Source organism: Myotis brandtii, unplaced genomic scaffold (genome assembly GCF_000412655.1).
Source record: "Myotis brandtii unplaced genomic scaffold, ASM41265v1 scaffold163, whole genome shotgun sequence".
Lineage (NCBI taxonomy): Eukaryota > Metazoa > Chordata > Mammalia > Chiroptera > Vespertilionidae > Myotis > Myotis brandtii.
The window spans coordinates 300,308-328,287 of NW_005355962.1; the positions used below are offsets into that span (position 1 = coordinate 300,308).

General features: G+C 36.6%; 1 protein-coding gene across 1 annotated transcript in view; it reads right to left on the reverse strand.

The window, feature by feature from the left end:
• Positions 1–27,980, reverse strand: part of USP6NL (USP6 N-terminal like) — a 177,709-nt gene that overhangs the window by 142,046 nt on the left and 7,683 nt on the right. The window contains exon 2 of the mRNA XM_005862286.2: positions 16,699–16,785. Coding sequence (XP_005862348.1) covers positions 16,699–16,702 — 4 coding nt within the window. The 5' untranslated portion in view covers positions 16,703–16,785. The remainder of the gene's footprint in view (positions 1–16,698; positions 16,786–27,980) is intronic.

Here is a 27,980-nt window from a genome sequence, read left to right on the forward strand (position 1 = left end):
GAAGCAGGCCTAAGCCAGCAGGTCGTTATCTCCCGAGGGGTCCCAGACTGCGAGAGGGCACAGGCCGGGCTGGGGGACCCCCCCCTCCCCTGCCCCCCGAGTGCACAAATTTTTGTGCACGGGGCCTCTAGTATGATATATAAATGGCAACTAAGCATATGAAAAGAGGCTCAATATCTTAGGTCATTAGGGAATTTCAAACAATGAGATACCACTACATAACTACTAGAATGGTTAGAATCCAAATGCTGTTGAGGATGTGGAGCAACAGGAACTATTTCATCACTGGTGAGAATATTAAATGATACACCCACTTTGGAAAAGTTTGGTGGCTTTGTACAAAAGTAAACAGTTTACCATACAATTCAACAATTGTACTCCCTGTTATTTACCCAAATGAGCTGAAAACCTCTATCTACACATAAACCTGTATATGAATGTTTATAGTAGTTTTGTTTATAATTGCCAAAACTAGTCAGCAACCAAGATGTTCTTCAGTAGGTAATGGAATAAACTGTGGTATATCTAGACAATGAAATATTATTCAGCAATAGAAGGAAATAAGCTATCAAGCCAAAAAAAAAAGACATAGAGGAACTTCAGATATTGCTAAGTGAAAGGAGCCAATCTGAAACCATACATACTGCCTGATTCCAACTATATAACATTCTGGAAAAGGCAAAACCATGGAGAGAGTAAAATGACCATTGTCTGCCAGGGGCTTGAGAAAAGAGAGAGAAGGATGAGCAGGTGGAACACAGAGAATATTCAGGGTGGTTAAACTAGTCTATGCTATTGTAACTAGAGGCCTGGCACATGAAATCATGCATGGGTACCGTCCCTAGGCCTGGTCTGCAATCAGGGCCATCTTCCCCGGAAGCCCGCAGGGGAAAGGGACTGAGAGGTGGTCACGCCTCATAGTGACTGATCCAGCGGTCATTCTGGTCGTTCCGCTGTCGGAGTCAATTTCCATATTACCCTTTTATTATATAGGATAGGATGGTAGGTACATGTCCATTATACATCTGTCAAAACCCATAGAATATACAACACAGAGAATAAAACCTAATGTAAATATGGACTTTAGTGAACAGTAATGTATCAATATTGGCTCATCAACTGTAGTAAATGTACCACACTATTGCATGATGTTAGTAATAGGGGAACCTGGGAAAGTAGAGAGTAGTATGAGGGGGTATAAGGGAACACGTGGTACTTTCCACTCCATTTCCCTATAAACCGAAAACTGTTCTCAACAAAGTCTTTAAAAAAATAACAGAGGAATTCTATAATATATATTTAATCTATATCCTACTCTTCAGACTTTATCTGAAATAATAAAAGATAAATTAAAAAATCGAGAGCTTTCGCCAAAACCGGTTTGGCTCAGTGGATAGAACGACGGCCTGCGGACTAAACGGTCCCAGGTTCGATTCAGGTCAAGGGCATGTACCTTGGTTGCGGGCACATCCCCAGTAAGAGATGTGCAGGAGGCAGCTGATCGATGTTTCTCTCTCATCGATGTTTCTAACTCTCTATCCCTCTCCCTTCCTCTCTGTAAAAAATCAATAAAATATATATATTAAAAAAAATCGACAGTTTAACTGGAGAGAGTGCTTAAAACAAAAATATTAATTGCCTATATATACAAGAGATCCAACATGGCTTGGTAAATAAAATAATGTTATAGTTGCCCTTGCAATGATCTGCCTGCAAACAGCTGTGATCTAATTCTTTTTTAAAAATATAAAACTATTTATTGAACACTGTTTACCAGTATTTACAATAAAGTAAACAATATACAGTTGGGTAACATTCTGTTTACTACAAAGCTATTGTTTTTCCTGGCTCTGTTGAACCAGTAACCCAAATACTGGGGCTGAGCCTACATGTAAGGAATGAGTTGGAATAAAGAGAAAACATGCAGGTCAAGAGTTTAGATTGCAAAAGTTTGTTCAACCATTTATTCCAGCAGGTCCTAAATTGCCAAGGTCTCTAATGATCTGATTAGAAATCCATGAATAAAGTCTTACACATTTCATGATCATAACATTTTAGTTAATATAGTACAGGGATTTCAACCTCTTGTAAAGGGACAGTCTACTAGGTGAAACCTTTTTATAAGTATTGCTTGCCTAATTAAAACACATGAGGGAGACACCGGAGACATGGGACCTGGAGCTGCATGGAGGTGGTTAATAATAACTCTTCAAGTCTGCAATAAAAAATGGCCTCCAATAAAACTACATTGCAAATATGGGAAACAGAATGGAAAGAGTAAAAAAGTAGAAGAGGCAGAACCTGATGAATTTGTAGTGAAAAAGTACTGGCCTGATGTGTAGTAAATGGGAAAGTGGAGTATTTCCTGAAGTGGAAGGGATTCATAGATGCTGACAATACTTGGGATCTAATTCTTTTTTAAACAGATAATTCTTAACTCAATCTTATTTCCTACATTTGTATTTTTATTATACATGGCCACCCAAAAACCACTAACTTTTGGCTAACCCCAAAACTGCTGACTTACTTTTCATCCCTATCACTTCCAAACTCAGCATTCCCAAAGTAGAACACAAGGGAGAATGCCTATAAGAGAATAAAAATGAGACAACAAAGAGAGAAATGCAACAGGCCAGGAATACAAGCATTCCCTATTGTCCACCTATTTGGACATTGCAACTTATGCCATTCTCCTTTCTCCAAATGAAAGAACTTCTTTCAGATGAAAAGGGGTCAATAACAGGACTTACATGAACAAACAGCTAGGTAAAGGAAGAAAATCAACTAGGTAAAGAAAGAAAATCTTTTCCCACCAGTACTCATGCTCCAAAAAACAAAGAAGGAGGGAAGGAAGGAGGGAGGGAAAGAGGAAGGGAGGGAGGGAGGAGGGAGGGAAAGAGGGAGGGAACTGTGTGACAGGCTGCGAACTCTCAATGGAGGAGGGAGGGAGGGAGGGAAGGAGGGAGGGTGGAGGGAGGGAGATGAGGGAAAGGAGGGGGAGGAAGGAAGGGGAGAAAAAAAGAGGAAGAAGGAAAGAACCAGATTGAATTTAGTCTCATTTGTATTCTTTCTCTCATTCATTTAATACAACCATGAACAAGTTCACTGGAGCATCCTGTTTAGCCCTAAGTGTAAAGGCCAAGACAATCAGTATTATTTTAAAGCAAAATCATACTACCATTCATAACAAAAAATGTTATAGATAATTCAATCCAACTCTTAACTTCCTAGAATCTTAAAGAAATATAAACTAATTTCAAAAGTATATTTTCTTCTTTTTGTCAATATATATCTTTAATAGTTTTCCTTATTACAAAATAATGCATGTTTACTATAAAAAATAAGTATCCAAAAATATGTCAACTTTTGGTTCCCCCAAAAGTTAACTCAATTGTCCCTTATTCAAAAGAAAATAAAAATTTCTCTTAGGCTCTAACAACCTTTTAGATTTATTCATGTACTTTTTTGCTGATTTTTTAAAAAATGGAGTATTATTATGCATACAGTGGGGCCTTGACTTATGAGTGTCCCGACTAACAAGTTTTTCGAGATACGAGCCGTCTCTCGGCCGATTTTTTGCTTTGAGTTGCGAGCTAAAATTCGGGTTACGAGCCAGCTTCAGATACCCCACCGCTAGCTGGCGCAGCGAACGTCACAGTGAACGCCACAACATCAGCCCAGTATCACGTGTCTCACTCGTTCACTTTTTGATTTGACATACGAGTAATTTGAGTTACGAGCTCTGTCATGGAACGAATTAAACTCGTAAGTCAAGGCCCCACTGTACTCTTTTGGAAGAGTATGCATTTTTCACATTTTAAAATATTTCATCAACATCTTTTTTATGCAATCAACACAGACAAGGGTACTTGCATTGTACTCTGCATCTACAAAAACTTGTTGATCATATGAATAACATCCCAACATCTTCTCATTCTTGGCATCAATTTAGATTTTTTTCTAACCACTTTTCAGAAAATTTGTTTTGACTTCCTGGAAATATGTTTAAGGATAAAAGTGCTGTCATCTTTTTTCAAGACATGTAGATAAATGAGAAGGAAAAAATGTGAGAGGCCACACTTTTTGTGACAAAAATAATCTGTAAATATTCCAGATGTCAGCTGGCCTGAAAATAGAAAAGATTACTAAATATTAAACTATAAACTCACTTCTGACTGGTCTTCTCTTGGGCTTAAAACAAAAGTTAATATACTTAATTTCTTTGTCATTCTACTTAAATTTTAAGGTGGGATATAATCATTTTTTGTGGAATTTTAAAAATCAATCGCTACAAACTCATCAATATTAAATACATCATATGTTTGTTACTAAAAAAAATGTTATACATTCTTTCTACCTAAAAGCTATACTATTTTCTGTTCCAATAATTTTCAGGTGCTTGTACAGTAATTCCTAATAATTCATAGTGGGTATTTAAAAGTTAACACTGTCAAAAGGTAATCAACTACACTAACAGAATTTTTTTCATAGAAAAAAACTAAAACCAAACAAAGAAGATATGAAGGTTAAATGTCCTGAAATTGTAGGATGTGGAAAGAAGCACAGAGTATGTGTTTATGGATGACATTATCCTTCTTTCACATAATCTCAAAGCATATTAGATGTTAGTGTTTATGAACAAAAGTTCCTGTATTGATGTAATTAAATTAGCAGTTCTTTCAAAACCAGTTTTAAAAAATACTTTACCAAAAGGCAATTCATTTTACTTAGAAAAAAACAAGCAAGAAACCTCTCAACTCTGCAGCTCAGTGGAAACTGTTATAAATATGTGCAAAATATGTTTCGCAAACATGGGAAATAAAAATAATTTCTTCACACATATCTTCACAATATCTAGAAATTCTTAGTGTACTGATTACATGAATATGATAAGGCAATGAAATTAGGTTCATCCATTCAAAATGTATTAAGCACTTAATATGTACAATGCTTATTAGTAGGTACCTAATAGGTATAATGCCAGTTGAAGGTTATAACAAGGGTGATCAACCTCCTTCCATGCTATGATGAGAAACTGGCATGAAACACACACAAAATTAATTAATGAATTACAATTGAGATGACTCCTCCAAATAAGTATAGAATGACAGGAGAATATACCCTTAAGTGAAAAATTAGTGTGAATTAAAGGCCATACATAGTACAGTTGACCTTAACGTGGGAGGTTAGGGGAGTCAATCCTCAGGCAGTTGAAAATCTGCAAATAATTTTTGATTCCCCCAAAAGTTAACTCAATTGTCCCTCAGTATCTGAGTGGCATTGCTTCTAGGACCCATGCTCATACCCTCTCCAACCTCTTTTAAGAAAGATAGGAAGACATAGGCAAAAACATTTCCATACTATAAATCTATCCTAAGGAATTATTTCTGGTTTGGTTTTGTTTGTGTTTTTGTTATTGCTTTTTTAAAGGACAGCCCTGGCCAGGGAACTCAGTTGGTAAGAGGTTTCTGCCAAGGTTGTGGGTTCGATCCCTGGTCAGGTCACATACAAGAATCGCCAATGAATGCATAAATAAGTGGAACAACAAATCAATGTGTCTCTCTCTCTCTCTCTCAAATCCATTAATAAATAATAAAAAGGGCAAATTCACCAGTGATAGTCATTCTGTGAATGTTTTTTTTAATTGAACCACCCTAGCCCAACCAGCATTGCTCAGTGGTTGAGCTTTGAGCTATGAACCAGGAGGTCAAGGTTTGATTCCTGGTCAAGGCACATACTTAGGTTTCTATCTCTCTCTCCCTCTCTCTTCCTCTCTGAAATCAATAAAAATATATTTTAATAATTTAAAAAAATTGAACCATCCTAAATAACCAAAATATAGGGAAATGATGCATCATTGCCTTTAAGTAATATAGTAATTATGTATTCTAATTATGAAAAACAATTACAGAAATATAATTGTCTAAGCACAATTCAATGTTATAAATCCAAATATAAAATTGCATATACACTATGAATTCAATTATATAAAATATATACTATTTGAGCAATACCAGAGGGTCATACGCAAAAAAGCAAACAGTTGCTTTAATACAGTGGGGTTACAATGACTCCCCCCCCCCCACCCTGTATCAAAGTGTGCTTATTTTAAAATTATGGTTATACTTTTAAAACAACAACAGAAGGAGGTTGGGAAAGATGAAGAGACTAGATTAGTTTAGATGAGTTAGATAAAATTATGTATAAAATGGAGGAAACAGTAGAGTGTTTAACTAAACCAAAGTTATAAACTTAATCTCCTCCAACCACCTATTTCTCAACCAATGCTGAATTTTCCTTAATTTCTTCATCTTAATCTCAACCTCTTAACTCCAGGTCTTCACACATGTTATTCCCCTGCTTAGAACCCTCTCCCTTTTCTTCTTTACTTAGCCAGGCCGCAACTGAAATGATTTCCTAATGGTGGTCCTTCCTGCCCTCTCTGCAGATCAGCTCCCTTGCTCCTGCAAACACTGTATTTCCCTTTTTGCTTTAATAATACTGTGCTACTTGTGCAGCATCAGTTTCCCAATAGTTGTATGTTCTATATGAGGCCAAGAACCATAACTGTCTTGTTTTTGTCTATATCCCCAAAGACCAACACAGCAGAAGTATACATGGAGGTACTCATAAAGTATCTGTTAGTACAACAATAAAATCAGCCCCTGCTGGGTGGCTCACTTGGTTGGAGCATTGTCCCAGGCACCAAAAAGATTGCAGGTTAGATTCCTGGTCAGGGCACATAACTAAGTTGCGGGTGAGGTCCCCTGCTGGGGCGCAGGCAGGAGACAACTGTTCAATGCTTCTCACATTAATGATTTCTCTCTCTTTCCCTTCCTCTTTTCCTCCCCCCTCCCTTCCTCGCTCTCTAAAATCAATAGAAACATATCATCAGGTGAGGATTAAAAAAATTATTTATTCAAAATCATATAATCTTTTTCTTTAAACTTAAAATCAGACTCAAATATCACTCTTAAAACATTTTAAGAAATTAATGTATAGCATCATGTGTCTTAGACTTGTCTATAAAACAATATTTCAATCACTTACACTTTGCATAATATTCCAAATCAATTTTCTAGCTTTCAACACCCCTTGCAATTATTAAACTTTTAAGAGTCATAACTATGGATGGTAAGTATCCTGACATTTTACATCCTATATAACAGTGGTTCTCAACCTTCCTAATGCCGCAAACCTTTAATACAGTTCCTCATGTTGTGGTGACTCCCAATTTCATTGTTACAAATTGAAAATAATTAAAGCATAGTGATTAATCACAAAAACAATATGTAATTATATATGTGTTTTCCGATGGTCTTAGGCGACCCCTGTGAAAGGGTCGTTCGACCCCCAAAGGGGTCGGGACCCATAGGTTGAGAACCACTGCTATGTAATAAAAGGCTAACATGTAAATCGACCAAACAGCAGAGTTATAAATGGACAAAATACAAACAATTGGTAAATCAGGATAAAACACATTTGGGAAATAATTTTGGATACTATTTTTATAGCTTTTCTTGACATTTTGAAAAATATGAAACAAAATATGTAAAATAATGCAAATCATCTCCTAACAAGAACTTAAAATATTATAACTGAATATACTCTATAAGAAATGCTTTGCCCTAGTTGGTTTGGCTCAATGGATAGAGCGTCAGTCTGCGGACTGAAGGGTCCCAGGTTCAATTCCGGCCAAGGACACATGCCTGGGTTGTGGGCTCGATCCCCAGTAGGGGGTGTGCAGGAGGCAGCCAATCAATGATTCTCTCTCATCATTGATATTTCTATCTCTCCCTCTCCCTTCCTCTCTAAAATCAATAAAATATATATTTTTTAAAAAGAAATGCTTCATTAAATTCACATTTAATTCCCCATAGTATCAAACTAAGAATTATTCACTTTTCTGCAGTAAGTGGTCAAAAAGAAGATAAATTAGCTAAAAATAAAGTATATTCCATTTTAAATGATCAATATTAATACAATGAAAATTGATCTAGTAAATTTTCTGAGAAGCAGTTTTTGCTGTCATTCTTTATCACCTTACCCACATTTTATTGCTGCCATGATTCTGATAGGCTATACACAGTGTTTCTCAACAGAGACTGTTATGCACTCTACCTGGCCCCTGCCCACAAAAAGGCAATGGGCTCCCCCAACAACTATGACAACCAAAAAGTCTGCATACATTTCCAAATTCACCTCCCTCATTAAGAATCACTGATTGTATATTCATTTTAAGAATGATTGACATGTAAAACTTTATATTCCAAAATCTAAATTTATCAAACATAGATGGGTCCTAACAAATTGATACTTTTTATAATTCACAGAGGGGTTTCTTTAAAGATTCTGTTAAATGCAGATACACCAGTATTTAAAACACAATTAATTCAACTTAAATTTTCTTTAATTTCTGCCAACTTCTGAGGTACAAAGTTATTCAATAAAACAGAATATATATCTAAATAAGCTATTGTCCTAGACAGAAGTTTTAGCCCATACCTAGGGAAAATGTTTTTATAACTTGCTGGGAGATTTTTCTATTTAGGAAGAGGCAGAAGAATCCTTCAACCACCATTAAAGGACTTAGCAATCTACTCAATTATTTACAACATTGAGTGTTATAGCAAATATTAAAACAAATTGTTCTTCACTTCAGTATGAACTCTTAGTCTACTACTACAGTAGATGAAGATATTTACTCCTCCTCTAATGGGAAGCTACAAATACCACTACATTACAAATTATCCACTGCCATTACTTTTTCCTCAGATCAATGAGAAACATTTCATACCCAAAAGTGACCTCAAAACACTCACTCCATTAGACCAAAGGGCAGGATCAAACACTCCACCATAATAGATTCCCTCCTGAAGTGCCCAGTAAGAAGAGAATTAACATCCAGAAAGACTCTCTTAGGAAACATGCCATGTAATTAGTTACAGAACAAAACTTGCTTGAAGTAAAGATTAAAATTTTAAAATAGAGCAAATAGGCTTTACTTTCTTTTAACTTAAAACTTGGGAAAAGAAGATTAAGTAGTAACCTAAATAATCACTTTTGGTTTTGGGGCTTTTGGGGGGCTTTTTAAAAACATATTCCACCAAAATGATCACCTAGATATGATCTGGAATTACATCAACTACTCTTGTTGTTATCTCCATTAAAGATCTAAGAGGTCCACTTCTAATTACAGGCATGCTTTAAATACATCATTTCATCTTTAGCACCACCTAGTAAAACAGAATTTTGAGTATTTCTGATTAATGCTAAGCATTGCAAAATATGCAAATACAGAAAAACAAGAACTTAAAGAATGAAAATCAAAAGGCTTTTTGTAGATTGTAATAAAGTTAACAATTCACAATGAAATGACCACATGATAGCATCATATGATACATTTTTCATAAAAATTCAGCTTCAGAATTTATAAAGATCTAGACTAAAAGCTGAAAAACATCCTAAAGCAGTTAACAAATTCTCTAGACCTTACAGTTGAGACATCCCAACTAGTGTTTCAGGATGTGTGGAGAAAGTGATCCCCTCTGCTGCCAAGGTAGTTGGGCACAAAGGGCAGCTTCGCCTGAGGTGTCAACGCCAGTGGACTCCAAGCTTCAAACAGCTCTATCAGTTTATCCCACATGCTTTCTCTGTCTGAGCAGTTCATGACATGGGAAGGGTTAGGAAATCCTGCAGAGATAAATCCCCCCAGACATACAAATATCCAACCTTTCTTCTACTCTATAAAGAAATACTGGAAATTTTAGTTACCCATCAATATCACCCAAATCTAGATTTGGAAAGTCTATCTAGACATTAATGACGTATCTTCCTGTTGTTGTTTTTTTAAACCTCAACCTAAGATATGTTGTTTTTTTTATTGATTTTTAGATAGACGGGGGGGGGGGGGGGGGGGGGGGGTGAGAGAGAGAGAAAGAGAGAAAGATCCATGTGTGGGAGAAACATAGTTCAGTTGCTTTCTATATGTGCCCCAACCAAGGATCAAACCCCCAACCTAGGTATGTGCCCTGACCAGCAATCAAACCTGCAACCTACTGGTTTACAGACAACGCTCCAACCAACTGAGCTACCCGGCCAGGGCTCTTTCTAGCTTTTAAATATTGCTTCTCTAATATTTTTTAGAACCTCTTTTTCTTTTTTACTTTTAATATATTTTACTCAATCTATCCAAAGTATTATCATTTCAACATATAACCTATAAATTTTTAATTGAGGAGAAATTGTTATATAACATTATATTAGTTACATAATTATTAAAAAACATAATAATTTGGTCTTTGTATATACTACAAAGTGATCATCACAATAAGTCCAGTTACCACCTGTCACCATATAATTGATCCCCTTCACCCATTTCACCCATACAACCACCTTCTTCTCTGAAAACCACCAATCTATAAGTTTTGTTTTGTTTGTTTATTTGTTTTTAATTTTAAATAAAGTGAAATCATACAGGATCTGTCTTTCTCTGTCTGACGTATTTCACTTACCATAATACCTTAAGATCTATTCATGTTGAAGCAAATGGCAAGATTTTATTTTTATGGCTGAACAGTATTCTATTTTGTGTGTATATACGACCTCTTATTTATCCATTTATCTATCATAGATCAATGGAATGGAATAGAAAGGCCATAAATAAATCCATACATATATACTCCAATAATTTATAAAAAAGGAGCCTAGAATATACAATGGGGGAAAGACAGTCTCTTCAATAAATGGTAATGAGAAAACTGGTCAGCCGCATGCAAAATAATGACACTAGACCATTATCTTATACCACACACAAAAATTAAAATGTATTACAGATTTGTATGTAAGATGTGAAACCATAAGACTCCAAAAGAAAACATAAGTGGTAATAAGCTCCTTGACATTGATCCTGGCATTGATTTTTTAGAACTGACTCCAAAGGCAAAGGCAACAAAAGTAAATATAAATAAGTGATACTACATCAAACTAAAAGGCTCTGTATAGTAAAGGAAACGATCAACAAATGGGAGAAAATATTTGCAAATCACAAATCCAATATTCAAAATATCTAAGGAACTCATACAACCAATAGCAAACAAAAATTTTTTCAATTAAAAATGGATAGAGGATCTAAATAGACATTTTTTCAAAGAAGATATACAGATGGCCAAAAGGCGCATAAGGTGTTCAATATCAATAATTTCAGGTAAATGAAAACAAAACCACAATGAAATATCACCTCACACCGGTTTGAATGGCTATTATCAACGAGACAAGAAATAACAAGATTGGAGAGGATATGGCGAAAAAGGAAACCCTCATAAACTGTTGGTGGGAATGTAAATTAGCTTCTCCAATATTTCTTTTTCAAAAACAGGAACGCTGATAAATTCAGTTCACACTCCCTGGTAACTGCAGCATAACGTAACCACCACAACATGCCCTCACCTTGAATGGTCCACTCAAGGATGACTTATATCACTAGGCAAAATCATCAAATTGGCAAGAACAAGAAAGAGAACTCAAAGTCTATTTCAAAGGGAGACTGAAAAGAGCTGAAAACTAAGAACAAAGCTAGAAAAGGCAAAAACTGCTTATAACTGATCTTTTTAGTTTACATCTAACAAAAATGTCTACTTGTCAGAGTAATTTTTCCAGAATGAAACCTTAAAGTGCTTTCCTCATTGAAATCCTTAAATAGTTCCTTAAGCCCTACAAGATAAATTTCAAACTTCCTGGAATGTACATGGCCTGGCCTTTCCTATCTCTAATCTCCAGAATGTTCAACTACTTGGTAACAACTACCAGTAGTCAAACCTTCGTATAACTCTCACACGACTCCACCTACTTGGAATGCTTCATCCTGTCTCTGTCTCTGTCTCTCCCTCTCTCTCCCCCTCCCCACACTCCCTAAAAATCAATGGAAAAATGTCTCCTTCTGTCTATCTCTGTCTGTCTCTGTCTCTTCAGGGCAATAGCTCAAATTTCACCTTAAAATATGTGGAATAACTACCACATACTAAGGACATTACTTAGAAACACCCAAATCTATGCACTATTTATTGAACACCATTAAGTGCCAGGAATAGTGTTTAGCACTAGGAATAAAATTGTGCCCTCAAGAATCTATAGATTAGATAAGAATGAATAAGCAGGTGATTTTAATACAGTATAATAGGTACCAGAATGAGGCAAGCAGAGTGCTATGGAGAGGAAGTGCAATGGGACTCACCTAACCAGCTGAGTGGTACAAGGATGACAGAGAAGAACTCTAGGAACTAGGGAACTAAGCAGAAACTGATTTTTTTCTTTTAATCTTAAATGTGAAATAAGGACATTGGGCTTTATTTGTTGATTTGTTAATCATCACCAGAGAATATATTTATTCCATTGGTTTTTCAGAGAGAGTGTAAAGGAGGGAGGGAGAAGAGGGACAGAGAGAGAAACATCGATGTGAGGGAGACACATCAACTGGTTGCCTCCAGCAAACATCCAGACCAGGTGGTGGGAGCGAACCCAAAACCCAGATACATGCCCTTGACTAGGAATCGAACCCAAGAGCCTTCAGGTCGCAGTTTGACGCTTTGACCACTGAGCAACACTGGCCAGGGCTTTGGGGCTTATTTTAACACCAGTGGCATTGTTCATTCTTTGTGGCTCCCCTGTCTTTGCAACAAACAGAGAAATTCCAGATAAAATATAAAAACAAATCATCAACATACCTACATCCCAAAACATGTTAAACATCTCTATGGATCAAAAATCTAACAGGAACACAAAGTGTGAGCCAAGCTGAAGCCAGGAGGCCTCCTGGGATCTGGGCCCCAAAGCAGGAAAATCAGCAGGAAGTTGATTCTAGGGTAATCGTAAATACAAGGGTTCCATGTAAAGCAGGGTAGTAGCCAAGCTCTTAGATTAAAACCAAGGACAGGGTGGCACTTCTTGATTATGAAACCAGACTGAAAAAGACTTCTGCTAACTGCACTGAGGCTACAGCTTAGGATGCTGCTGACCTAATGCCAGCTGACTCCGTGACTGAGTCTGTCATATCCCCAACGTCACTATGGGGCCAGGGCTCTGATCCACTAACACAAGACCAGATTCTGATCTGGGAACACCGAAGCCAGGCAAGAGGCAACTATAAGTCTGCTAGACCAATCACAAAAAGAGATAGACAGAGAGAGAGAAAATAAGAGAAAGAAAAAGAATCCTCATCAAAATGTGCCTGAAAAATTATAGAACATAAAGAAAACACCAACGATATCAACATAACAACCACAACATAAATTCACTGGACAAAAAATTTAAAAATAATCCAGTGATCTAAAAAAGACTTTAAAATAAACATGTAAAAGGCTCACACTGAGATGAAGGAATAAAAAAGAACCAGAAAATTAAAAAAAAAAATAAATAAGCAGATGTGAGAAAACAACTAGTGGATCTAAAAAAGAACCGATAAAAAAATCTTACAGCCCTGGACAGTGTGGGACATTTGTTATGGCCTCAGTCCCATGCACCAAAGGTTCTCAGGCTCAATTCAATTCCCAATCAAGGGCACATATCTGGGTTACAGGTTCAATCCCCAGGCAACCAATTGATGTCTCTCTCACATCTATATTTCTCTCTCCCTATCCCCCTCCCTCCTTTCCACTCTATCTAAAATCATTGGAAAAATATCCTCAGGTGAGGACTAACAAACATACCAAAAAATCTTGCAAATGAAATACAGCCATTGTAATTTACATCCTATATAATAAAGGGGCAATATGCAAATGGACCCTCACTCCATCATGCCATCACAAGTCAGCTGCATCCACAGTGGAGGCAGGGTTCCTGTTACCTGAGGCTGTGTGGCGCCAGGCCCGGAGACCTGAGGCTGCGCCCCCACCCAGCGGGGCTTGACGGGGGACCTCAGGCCACACCCCCTGTCCCAGCACCAGGCCGGGGGACCTCAGGCCACACCCCCTGTCCCAGCGCCAGGCCGGGGGACCTGAGGCTGTGCCCCTCACCCGGCAGTGCTTGACAGGGGCCCTAAGGCTGCGCCCCTCACCCAGCAGGGCTTGATGGGGGACCTGAAGCTGCACCCCCCTCCTGGTGCCTGGCCGGGGGACCTGAGGGTATGCCCTTCACCTAGCGGGGCTTGACAGGGGTGGGGCCGGCCGGGTCTGGGTCTCACATGATTTTGAGGCACACGCGGGTGGGCGGGGACTTGACTCTGGGTCCCATGGCGCACCCCAGACTCTGACAGGAGGAAGATTTTCATATACATTTTACTAATTTTCTTTCATCTCTGACACTTCTATTATAGAGAAAGGGCAAATAGCAATATTAAAATATTTCCTCTAATTAATCCCCCTTTAATGTGCACGACTTTCGTGCACCGGGCCACTAGTTCTTAGTATAAAAATCCAAGGACTAACTGAGGGACTTGATGGGGGCCCTGAGGCTGCACTCCCCACCCGGTGGCTTGACAGGGGACCTGAGGCTGTTCTCCCTGCCCGGTGGGAGTTGATGGGGGTGGGGCCGGCCAGGTCTGAATCTCGCTCAATGGGGGTGGGGCTGGCCAGGTCTGGGTCTCACGTGATTTTGAGTTGCACGCGTTTGGCGGGGACTTGACTCTGGGTCCCATGGCGTGCCCCAGACTCTGACAAGAGGAAGATTTTCATATACATTTTACTAATTTTCTTTCATCTCTGACACTTCTATTATAGAGAAAGGGCAAATAACAATATTAAAATATTTCCTCTAATTAATTCCCTTTTAATGTGCACGAATTTCATGCACTGGGCCACTAGTACTATAATAACAGGGCTCTGAGTTCTTAGGGGCAGCTGTGTACGAGACATTGTTAGACACTGAGACTCAGAAAGGAAAGACACATGGTACCTGTCCTCAAAGAAGTTATCATATGTACCAGTGATACTAACAGAACATTAAGATTACAGAGTAAAACAAAATTTAGTTAAATTTCAAAAATGTAAGTATTTTTTAAGTTAAAAGGCTTGACATTTCTAAGTTTTCACAAACTAATATCACCACGTTTATTAGAGTTGGCACTTTATATTAGATCAGCGATTTTCAACCTTTTCATCTCATGGCACACATAAACTACTAAAATTCTGCAGCACACCAATATTGTACTTTTTGCCGGTCCGACCAAAAAAAAAAAAAAAGTAGGTATAATTTTTATTCATTTATACCGAATGGCTATTGTTGTGTTGGCTGCTATCATTTTTTTATTTGACAATCTAAGGGAAAAGATATCAGTGCCCCTGACTAGTCAGGCATTGCATGTTTTAAAAATTCTTGCAGCATACCAGTTGAAAATCACTGCATCAGATAAACATTCTCACAAAACTTCATATGAATGGAGCTGAAATAACAAAAGTAGCTTCTTTCTTAATCTGTATTTGAACTCATCTAGGAACTATCCTTGTGTATCCAAAGTGCACCACTGTGAAAATGTGCACACTAGAAAGTCTAAAAAATCAAAGACTACTTCTTGTAATATTATTCTTAGTAGAAAGCACTCAAAGATATCACAATAACAACAGCTTCATTTTCATTATCAACTAGAGGCCCGATGCATGAAATTCGTGCAAGGGCCTTGGCCCCCTGCAGCCACCACCATGGCTGCCTCTGCTGTGGCCCCCGCCCACTGCAGCTTTGTCCAGAAGGAAGGACGTCCAGAAGGACATCTGGTCTAATTAGCATATTATGCTTTTATTATTATAGATTGCCTAATTATTTAAACTGTTGATAAGAAAAGGTACTCTGGTCAATATTAAGGTAAATACAGGGTGGGGCAAAACTAGGTTTACAGTTGTGAGTATGCAAAACACAGAGTTTATTCTTATATTATTATTTAATTATTGTATTATATTCCATGTGAACAACTGTAAACCTCATTTTGTCCCATCCTGCATAATATGAATAATATGTGAAGAACTTTAAACTCCCTAATATTATAATAATAAAGAAATGCTCACTCCTTCCCAAAATTTTCATAATCGAAAAAGCTGTCATATATCAAAGTTATCAGGGTTATGATAGGGTAAAATCTGAACTCTGTCCTCCCTCTCTAAAAGTAAACAGTTAACACAAAATGGTAAAATCCAGTTCTCCTATTCATAAGCAGAAGTGGCTAGAAATGACAAAAAAACATTACATATACAACTGAGAAAATAAAATCTACATCAAAGTTGGTAAGTCTATAGAATAGACTTGGTACCTTGTTCCATCAAAGATGTTGATAAAGAGAACTTTATTATTCTTTTTTTGTTTAATTTTGTGCTTGAACATAATATTAACCCATGTTACTCAATAATCAAATTTCACACAATAAAACATCTGCTGATTAAGGTCAACTGCAATTTTCCCTCCTTCATATTTCTAATGAGTCATTTTCCAATAGCTAGTCAATAGAAAATTATAGATAATAGAACCATAAATCAGCCAAGAAGCTAATAACACAGATTTTCTTACCACATCTAACTTCTTAGAATAAATCAAACATCAAAAAGCAATTCCTTGTTTAAATAGAGACAAGTGCACAGTACCGGGCTAAAACAGATTATCCAATCTCTTGGATGAAGTGACATAATTCCAATTTGTCCAGTAGTAATTTTTTTCTCTTTTTATATACAGCATTGCACATGCTCCTAAGACCATTGAAATGAAATAAAGAAGGACACTTACTCATGACTGGAAATGTCTCTGTATGTTGCCCCAATCAGATATTAAGCCAAAATCTGCTGTCCAAGATTTCTCGGAGGAATACATGTCCTAGTCAAAAAACAAAGAGAAATAAGTCATATTTTGTGAAAGTATTTAAAATTAAGTTTTCTAAATAGAGATGAAAATAATTTAGTTTAAAATTTTCTATGTCCAAAAGAACCTCTTGGTGTCATCTATAATAATAAAAGCATAATATGCAAATCGACCAAAAGACCGAACAGCAGAACGACAGTCGGGACGACCTTCCAATGACCACGCTATGACACCCACTGGCGCCAGGCCAGCCAAGGCAAGTGCAATGTGATTGACTGAGGGCCTGGCCATGACCCCATGATTGCCCTGCAGAGGGAGGACCAGGCCACCAGCCAGCAGGGCAATCGATCAATTGGGGGGGCTCCATGATCGCCCATAAGAGGGAGGCCCAGGCCACCAACTGGCGGGCTGCAGCGAGTGGGCAGGGCCTCCCTCTGCGGGGGCAATCCATCGGAGCCCCGGCCAAGTGGGCAGGGCCTACCTCTTTGGGGCGATTGATGGCGGAGCTCCATGATCAATCACCCCAAAGAGGGAGGCCCTGGCCACCTGGTGGCGGTGCTGCGGCAGGTGGGCAGGGCCTCCCTCTGTGGGGGTAATTGATTGCGGGGCTCCTGGACTGTGAGAGGGCACAGGCTGGGCTGAGGGACCCCCCCCCCCCCCCCCCCCCCAATTTCATGCACCAGGCCTCTAATCTAAACATAAAAAAATGCCAATCTATCTTTAGAACATCATGATCCCATTCTATTTTTCTTTTTCTATAAGAAGTTACCTCAAATGTAAATAAAATGTATAAAGTAATTACCATACAGAAGCTCAGTAAGGTGATCTTTGTCTTAATATTAAACAAGCACTCCAGCTAGGGTAAATACAGCACATCACACCTGCTAAATTTACTATGATTGCATACAAATTATTTATATACACGACCAAATAAAGCTTATCAAAGTTATTGCTATAGATTTTCTCTAAAAATGAGCATTTTCCTCATGATAAAAGTAATATGGTTTCACTGATTTAAAAAAATTGAAAACAATACCAAAGTAGAAAAAATTATATCACACCACACTACTATATTTGGGGTATATTTCTTTTCAAGGAATTTTTTGTAACTATTTCTTAAATATAATTTATAAACATTACATACAAAATTTTGTATTTTGTTCTTTTCACTTGGGTATAACATAAAGCATCACCTTGTATTAGTATAAATATATTTAACCCTTTGCTAAAATTTACATTATAAATTTCCTTTCTGCCCAGCCAGTGTTGCTCAGTGGTTGAGCATTGACCTGTGAACCAGGAGGTCATAGTTCACGGCACATGCCTGGGTTTTGGGTCGATCCCCAGTAGGGGGCATGCGGGAGGCAGCCAATCAATGATTCTCATAATTAATGTTTCTATTTCTCTCTCCCTCTCCTTTCCTCTCTGAAATCAATAAAAAAATTTTTTCACAAATTTCCTTTCTTGATTAATGTATTTTTAAATGAGGCATAAATTAATATTAATGCTATATTTAAATATACCAATGGATGCATAAATACTTCCCCAAATCTAATATATGAAATTCCAAAGATCAAATTAGATACAAAATGTACTAGTATACTTGTGCTACCTGATATGTAGCTTCCTTCAATCACAAGAAATGATGGTTACTTTATTTGCTAAATCAATTAAGAAAATAGAATAATACTAAGGACCTCTGCTTCTGAAACAGATAATAGATAAAGTTAGGATAACGGATCCTTAACAGATAAAGTTAGGATAACATTCTTTGAAGAAATAACGCTTGCCCCATATATACACTTAACTCATGTATGTAATATACATGGGAAGTATAAATTTACAAACTGACCATTCTGTATGAACAGTATGGCTCCGCTACTGTAATTAACAGTGGCATACAATCATAGTGCTATCACGTAATGACCTGACCCTCATCCCACATGCTTTCTTCTTTATCTATGCTGTAGATACTATTAAATGATTTTCATTTCCAGAGAATCCAATTACCACAAAGGAAATGAGAAGTTATATGGAAAATCCGAAACTTATCTACATGTTAGTTTTAGAATACATGATGGAAGTTTCTCACTATCAATATTCTTTATGAATGGTGTTTCAATGAGTCTATTAGATTTTTTTGCCCTCCCAGGAACTATGAGGTTGAACATGCTGAATGACATGGGAAGGCAATCCCATGTTAAAAATACACAAAGTAAATGAAATGTTCACAGATGACCCAGGAGTTCGTTTACTTACACTTGTACAGTCTAATCCCTTTGCCCAGAGACTTTTCTTTTTATTCATGTTTGGATCAGATTTTTTAATCTTAAACTTAAAATACAGAAATGGCAACATCAAAGCACTTTGTACTAAGCAGTATGCCCCTTCTGTCAATAATCATAAGCTGCCAAATAAATAACTATTTCTGGATTGAAGTTCCTAAGATATCAAGAGTTGTTTCAGCACTGGCTGGTATAGCTCAGATGTTGGTTGGGCATCTCTATGTTTTTATTAATATTTTCGTCTTTTAACATACTTAAATTCTTTGTAGAAGAAGACAAAATAATTCTTTCTCATAATTTTTAACTTCATAATCAGTTTCTACTTGAGAAACTTCTAGCACTCTACTATGAACTTTTCAATTTTTATCATTCAAGATAAGAACATCTCCAACTAAAACTAAAGCTATCAGAAATATCAGTTTCCAAGACTTTTGTGCCCAAATGGTTTGTACACCCTCTTATTAGATGGCACCTAAAAATGCTTGATAAAATATAAGAAATAACCTTTTAAATGCACAGCAAAGCTCACAAGAAGCTCAAAGACAAAAATAAATAAATAGAAGCACAGAGAGTATAGGCAATGATGCCAGCAACTGCCCTTAGAGACATTTGACAATCTCTCATAACCAAGCTGCACTGTCCAATACTGTAGCCACTAGGCACATGTAGCTATTTAATTTTAAACTAATTAGTTAGGTAAAATTTTAAGTTCCGTTTCTTTCTCAAACTAGCCACATTCCAAATATGGCTATAACTGCTGTATTAGCACAGATATATAGTATTTCCAGTTACAGAAAATTCTATTGGACAATGCTGAAGGGCTTTCAGAATTAACAGTTTGCATAGGAGAAAGCCTAACCTTTACACTATATAATATGGGAAGTCAGACTACAGATAAGCACATAATAAAGCCTGGCAACTAAAGGACTAGATCATCAATAAAAGTAATAAACTATGAAAAAATAAATACGCCAAAGGGATGCTATAAGGAAAGTTCTGCCAAGTCTAGGTTTATTCATGTTTAGGGAGGGGAAAGAGAGTATTCCCTGGAAATCTATAAACAAACCAACCTTCACACAAGCTTCAAGTTCAAGTTCAAACTACTTGTACATTGAGAAAATCTTAAGCCCAGAAATTAAGTGGACCTGGGTTGACAGTGTCCTCAATTGCAAATTCCCCCTGGGAGAAAGTAGTATTAACTCAGGTCTCATAAGCATTTCCACAATTGAAGGCATAATAAAAAATGAGCTCAAAATGTAAAACTATGCATAATAAGCAAAATTCAACAGAAATAAGTAGACTACTCAAAAAAACTTTTTAAAAAGAATAGCAATACTTCCAAATACAATATAAAATGGGTCCTCAATTGCAAATTTCCCCTGGGAGAAAGTAGTATTAACTCAGGTCTCATAAGCATTTCCGCAATTGAAGGCATAATAAAAAATGAGCTCAAAATGTAAAACTATGCATAATAAGCAAAATTCAATATAAATAAGTAGACTACTCAAAAAAACTTTTTAAAAAGAATAGCAATACTTCCAAATACAATATAAAATGGAAAACTATGAATAAAAAAGAAGAAAACAGATTTGAAGAATCAAATGAAAAATAGAGACTGCCAAACCTGTCAGCTAGAATTAAGTGATCACAGTGGTACACCACTGAAATTTAGCATTTGTTTGTTACACAGCAAAAGATGGCTAATGCAGAGGATAAATGTTAATTTTAAATGCAAGTTAATTTGTGAGTTTTCATTTTACTAAAATATTTTACTCACTAAATTTGTGAATATATACATACACATACATAATACCATTTATATAGTTCCAAAATACGTAAAATTAGCAATATGTTCTTTAGAGACATATGCCTATCTGTAATAATAAAAGTGTAATATGCTAATTAGACCAGGTAGCCAAACAACCTTCCGGATGACCTTCCAGACAAAGCTGCGGCTGCAAGGGCCGAGCCCCTTGCACGAATTTTGTTTATCGGGCCTCTAGTCTATAGTAATAAAAGCGTAATATGCTAATTAGACCGGATGGCCTTCCAGATGACCTTCCAGACAAAGCCGGGGCTGTGAGGGAAGCCCGGGTCCCTGGTGCCAGAGGGAAGCCAGTGTCGGCAGCAGGGGGAAAGAAGGCCTATTCTTGCACAAATATCATGCATCGGGCCTCTAGTGTAATTATAACTATGAACAAAAGCAAGAGTTGACACTGATGGTTTCCTCAGGAAAATAAAATGGAGTAGTGCGGAGATGTGATCCAAGAGGTACTAGTAATATCACTTAAATTGAGGGAGGGGATAGTATGGACATCAGTATATTAGATTGTGTAACACATATTACATATAGCTTTTTGTATAAATGTAATATTTTAATATAAAAAAGTGAAAATTTTCCAATAAAATTCAGAAATAAAATGATTATAAATAAAAGTAACCTAATATATGTAAATGTCATAAAGGAGTTAAGTGCACTTATAATCTTTAAGCCATAATTAAGAGGAAGAAACAGTTGTGGTAACTCATTTACTCTTTAAAAGTTAAAGACAAATACAAGTGACAGCTAGTTCCACTACAAATTGCAAGATGGCTTTTCTGTGCAACACATTACCCACATGTAGAACCAGCTGGCCTACCCAAAGAGCTGTCCCGTTTGTGATGTCTGATCTCAGCTGTCTGATCATTGAAGCTTCTGATCTCACCTTCGCCACTGTGTAATCCAAATTCATTTTCTAGTAGAAAATCCTAGATCCTTTTTTGCTAAATTGCTATTTGTTGAACTGCCATTCCAAGAGAAAGCTTAAGAAAATTCCCTTCATTGAAGCATTTGTAATAGCAAAAAAATATATAAACAATTTAAATGTACAATAATAAGGGATTGACTAAATGAATGTTTATTTACACGTAATGGACTATCATGCACCATTGTAAAATGTCTCACAGAAATCTGACAATGAATGTATGCTCTGCAATGTGCTTTATGCAACTTTCTCACAACCAGCAAGATGTAATAAAAAAGTTGAGCCTCAACCAATTTAAATTTATTTACAAAAGACTTATAAACCAATACTTAAATGATTAATGTTCAGTGTTTAAACTTAAAAGATAGATAATATACAAATTTACTATCATTCAACAAGTATTTGCTGAGTAGCTATTATGCGTCAGGCAGTGCTCTAGGCTCTGAAGACACAGCTGTGAACAAAATAAAGAACCTGCTCCCCATGGAACTTACATCATAGTGATTTTAGTGCCTTTTTTCCTTAATTCAGATACAGTTTATTAGTTCAAATATATTATGTCAGGGCAGAGTCCCAGGTAACATATTCTCATTCCAGATAAAGAAATAACTTTAGTTAATATTAAGGTCATTATTTATTGACATAGAAGGTCTCACCACTGTACTTTCACAATTCTTGAGCTTTCTATTAAAAAATGCTTTTTTCTGCAATCTATACTCCCTGAAACATAATGCTAAATTCCCACAATTTTAAGTATTTTCCCAGCTCAAGAGAAGTAAAGCAAATCTTTTATTGCTTCAGTAAAAGGAGGTTTGTTTATCCTATTCACTAAATCAACAAAATACTTCCTGCTAATAAGATCAGAGAATGAGATGGGCAAAATGAGAAATCTTTTGGTTTCCTCAGTTTGTTTACACGTGTATGTTAATGAAGCATCAGATAAGAATGAGGTCTAATTTCCCCATCTACAGGTGGAATTTAAGTTAGGTTTCCAAAAGGACTAATCAAATTCTGGTAGCTTTAAGCTAGTCAACATGTCAACTTCTAAGTAGTTAGGAAAACAAATGTCCCTTCTAAGGCCTCCTTACTTATCTAATACAGAGGTGGGATCTTTTAAAAGTGGCTTAGAATTTGTTTACATGTCACATTTGCCTAATTCTCTCGATATATACTATCAGAACTGTACATAATGCCTGAGCTCTACAGATAAAAGTTAAAGTGAAGGATACAATACCTCTGATTTTCAGGAGCTGACATCCTTTTAAAAGTGAGTTAAAAATTACAGACTGCCAACTACAATAGTATGCACTATACCTGACACCATGAGAAATATAAAGAAAAGCAGACCTGATTCTAGGCCCTATCTTCAAGAAATTTATCTCTAGCTGGATTCTTAACACAAGACTGCATCCATCCATTCATTCAGGAAATACTAACTCGGCCATACAATAATGCAAAAACTTCTCAAGGGGCTTCAGATACAATAATCAAGAGAAACCTGTATAGTGATTACCAGAGGGAAAAGAGGGTGGTGGGAGGTAGGAGAGGGTAAAGGGAGGACAAATGATTATGAAAGAAAACTTGACTTGGGGTGGTGACCACAAAAGACAATATACAGATAATGTATTATAGAGTTGTACCTGAAACCTATATACTTTCATTAACCAATAAAATGAGAGAGAGAGAGAGAGAGAGAGAGACCTGGTTCCAGCATCCCGAGCTAACAGAATATATTCAGGACAAAAGTACCAAGGGAAACCAGAGTGAGACCAGCATCCCGAGCTAACAGAATACATTCAGGACAAAAGTACCAAGGGAAACCAGAGTGAGATGGGAGTTAAGAGCTTCAGCTCATGCAAAGGCCAAAAATACACATATATACATTTGAAGAGAGGAAGATTCATATAGGATGTCAATAAACTTGAAATTCAGCAAGTTGATGACAGACCTTGTTAAAAAAAAAAAATTAAATCACTCAATATATAGGAAGTCCCAGATACATATAGACCAGCTCTGCCATTAACCAGTTCTAGAAATTCAGATCAAGTCACATCACTTCTCTAACCCTGTTTCTTTATCTATAAAATTACAATTAAAATTCCCAACCTGTCTACCATTCAAAATTATCATGGGTTATGCATAAAAAATGCTTTGGTAAACTATCTTATTTATTTGTCATATGTATTAGTACTGATCCATTTTTGGTCTTACTATATAAAATAAAGGAGTTGAAATACAATTTTAAGTTCTTGTTCTAGCACTGAACGATTTATGACCTAAAAACTTATTTTAATTCACTGGGTAACTAAGAAAGATTCTAGCTTCCTTAGCATTATAAACAGGATCAGTTGATCATAACCAGATATGAACTGAAACAAACTAATCTAAAATGTTGGTTATTTTTAAAAATGGGCCCGATTTAAATGACACTTAGAAGAGAGTCAAAATGACTATTAAAAGTGAAATAATCAAAGGTAACCCTAAGTATGAGGGGAGAACCTAGATGGCATTCTCCTGGCATTCCTGTGACAACAAATCATCAACTTTGGAGGAAAACTTTTTTGTAATAGAAAAATATTTCCCAAGCAAATCTGAGGAAGGAGCTTAGAATTCAAAATGGTAATAAAAAGCTGGGTCAAAACAAAGTGTGATATAAACTGATGAAGAATGGGGCTCAAGCACCCCAAAAGCAATTTCTTAAAAATTCTCTTAAGCAATTAATGTAGATAGTCGGCTAATGGTAACTACTCTTAGCGGCAATTTGAATACATATTCTAAAATATTACTTTTTTTAGTCTACTACTTCACAATCAGACTCTTCTACTTAGTCTTTATTCTAATAACTAAGCATCTAACTGGGAAAGTAAAACACAAACACATGAAAAATTGCATAAAAGGCAAGATAAGGGATATGCATTTCCAACAAAGATAAACCAGGTATTACAGATCAACCTTCTTGCTTGAATAGAAAGCTAGACCAAAAAAATATATACATTAAGTATATTTTTAAATTATTAAAAATGTCAGAGGGTATAAATTGGTACAACCACTTTGGAAAACTGTTTGCTAGTAACTATATATATATTTATATATTTATTCACATTTTCCTATTACTCAATAATTCCATTCCTAGGAATATATCCAAAAAAAGGGAGTACATATGTTCAACAAAATACATACATTATATATATAAAAATGTTCTTAGCAACTTTATTATAATAGCCAAAAACTGGAGACAATTAGTTGTCTATAAAGAGTAGAATGGACAAATAAACTGTGACACAGTCATGTATTAGGCTACCTCTAAGGCAGAGTGTATTTTCCAACAATGGTCACTGCATTATTTCTGGTCTCACATGCTGTTCCAGAATTATGCCTCTCCCCAACAGGAGGCAGAATCCATTTTTTTTTCTCTCTTTAAACCTGGGTACACTCATAACTGCCTCAAAGAATAGACTGAAGTGGAAGTAATACTGAATAAGCTTCATATAGGATGTCAAGGCCAAGTCATAGAAGCCAAAATAGCGCCTGTCTGGCTCTGGCTCTTCACTCCCGTTCTCACCACATGTGGGTGGGACGCTTGCCCTTGGAACCTAGCCACCACGTAGTGAGCATGCTCAGGCCACATTTAGGTGTTCTGTCATCAACCACCAGACATGTGAGCAAATCTTCAAACAATACTAGACTCAACCTTCAAGCAGCCCTACTTGAAAGCAAATGAAGCTGAGGTGAGTGTCTGCTCCCTGGCAGACACTGCAGATTTGCCCAAACTGCAGATTTATAAGGGGGTACAAAATGTTTTCATCATTGAAGTCACTGAGGTGTGAGACAATTTTTTAGGTGCCACAGTGCCCAGAACAAGTTCAGAGCAATAAAAAAGAAACGCCACTGCTACATGCAACAACAGAGCTGAATCTCACTGATACAATACAATGTTGAATGAAAGAAGGCAGACATAAGATACTACATACTGTATGATACCATTCTGATGAAAAACTAGAAAATGCAAAACTAGTCTATGGTGACAGAAAATTGAGTAATTGTTACCTGAGGCAGGAGAGGAAGGTAGTATAATTGGGAAGGAGTGTGACAGAGCCTCCTGGGGTGGCAAAAATGTCCTATATATTGAAGTGGGTATGGTTATATACACTTAATTACATTTATAAAAATTCTTTAAGGTATACATTTAAGATTAGTACACATTTTTATATGTTTAATATACCTTCATTTTAAAAAGGGGGGAGAGGGGACACAAAGACCTAACAATATAATGAGGAATAACCAGCTACAGAGATAACAAGAATCCAGAATGGGGAGCATAGTATTTTACTCCTGGAATTGTTAGCCTAATCAAAATAGGTGCCTGAGAGGCTAAAATGCACTTAGGCAGACTTACAGGCTAAGAAGACAAAATATCAGAGTACAAGATCCACCAAAGGAACCACCCCCCGCTTTCAAATGAGACCTTAAAAAGCCAAATCCCAGAAGAATGGATAGCCCAGAAGTAAACTAAACTAACTCCTTGTACAGACTCCCAAAAAAATCTGTTTGGATAAAGGTGATCTTAAGTGCCTGGCAAAAGTCTTACTAAATCTATAATTACTTTTAGAAATACTTTTTCAAATACAATAAACAGTACATAACCATAGGTAAGCCAGCACATAAGGAGATTAGCTCCTCGTGAAATAACAGGCCACAAAACAAACAAAAAACCTATTAAGACTCTGAGATAGAGCTGCCATGCTTACTCTGTCCAAAGAGATATGTGCAAAGCTTGAAATTTTCTTAAAATACATTTTTTTATTGATTTCACAGAGGAAAGGAGAGGGAGAGAGACAGAAGCATCAATGATGAGAGAGAATCATCGATAGGCTGCCTCCTGCATGCCCCACACTGAGGATCAAGCCCACAACCTAGACAAGTGCCCTGATGGGGAATCAAACCGTGACCTCCTGTTTCGTAGGTGATGCTCAACCACTGAGCCATGCAGGCAGGGCACAGCTTGAAAATTTTGACGGGAAATTAGAAACTATTAAAGTGGCATAGCAGATTTTTAAAACATCAAATTGAAACTTTAGGATGAAAAATACAATAACCAAAATTAAGAACCCAGACAATACATGTAAGAACAGGTTAGACCAGCGGTTCTCAACCTGTGGGTTGCAACCCCGTTGGTGGTCGAACGACCCTTTCACAGGGGTTGCCTAAGACCATCCTGCATATCAGATATTTACATTACGATGCATAACAGTAGCAACATTACAGTTATGAAGTAGCAACGAAAATAATTTTATGGTTGGGTCACAATATGAGGAACTATATTTAAAGGGCCAGAAGGTTGAGAACCACTGGATTAGACAAAGACGAGGATGAATTTAGTAAAGATAGGCCAGAATAAAATATCCACAACAAAAAAGAAACAAAAGAATGGAAAATATAAAAGACAGGTGAAATACATAGAGGATTCGGTGAGATCCAACACTGAATATAATTGACACCCTAGACGGATAGATCTGGGGAAGAAGCAATATTTGAAGAGATGATGATTGTGAACTATAAAAAACTGGTGAAATACATTAAGTCACGGCATCAAAAGGTATTTTTCCCAAGAGAGAAAAGAAAAGAGAAAATCATCTGAAATCAGAAGATAAGAAGAAAATCCTTAAAACAGTCTGACAAAAGAAACAAATTATAAACAAGCAATAAATTGCAGCTGACTTCTCAATAGAAATAAAGTCAAATAGTTTAGAATAATCTCTTCTCCAAAAATAACACATAAGTATACGTATTTATAGATCTCCAATCCAGAATTTTATACCTAGCTAAATGTATCTTTCAAGAATGTAGGTGAACTAAAAAACATCCTCAGACAAACAAAAAGTTTGAAAATCTGTCAATACTAATCCTCTTTAAAGAAAATACGAAAAGTACTCTTCAGGCAGAAGAAAAACTATTCCAAATGAAAGGTCAGTAATATAAAAAGGAATTTTAAAAAATACAGTAAGTCTAATTGAATAATAACAGCATAAAACAACAGAAAAACTTCTTTGGGAGTTAAGTATACATATATGTATGTATGCATATCCTATCTAATAAAAGACAAAAAGGGTAATTAACCGTACCTTCGCTATGCTTCCCATTGGCTAATCAGGGTGATATGCAAATTAACCGCCAACCAAGA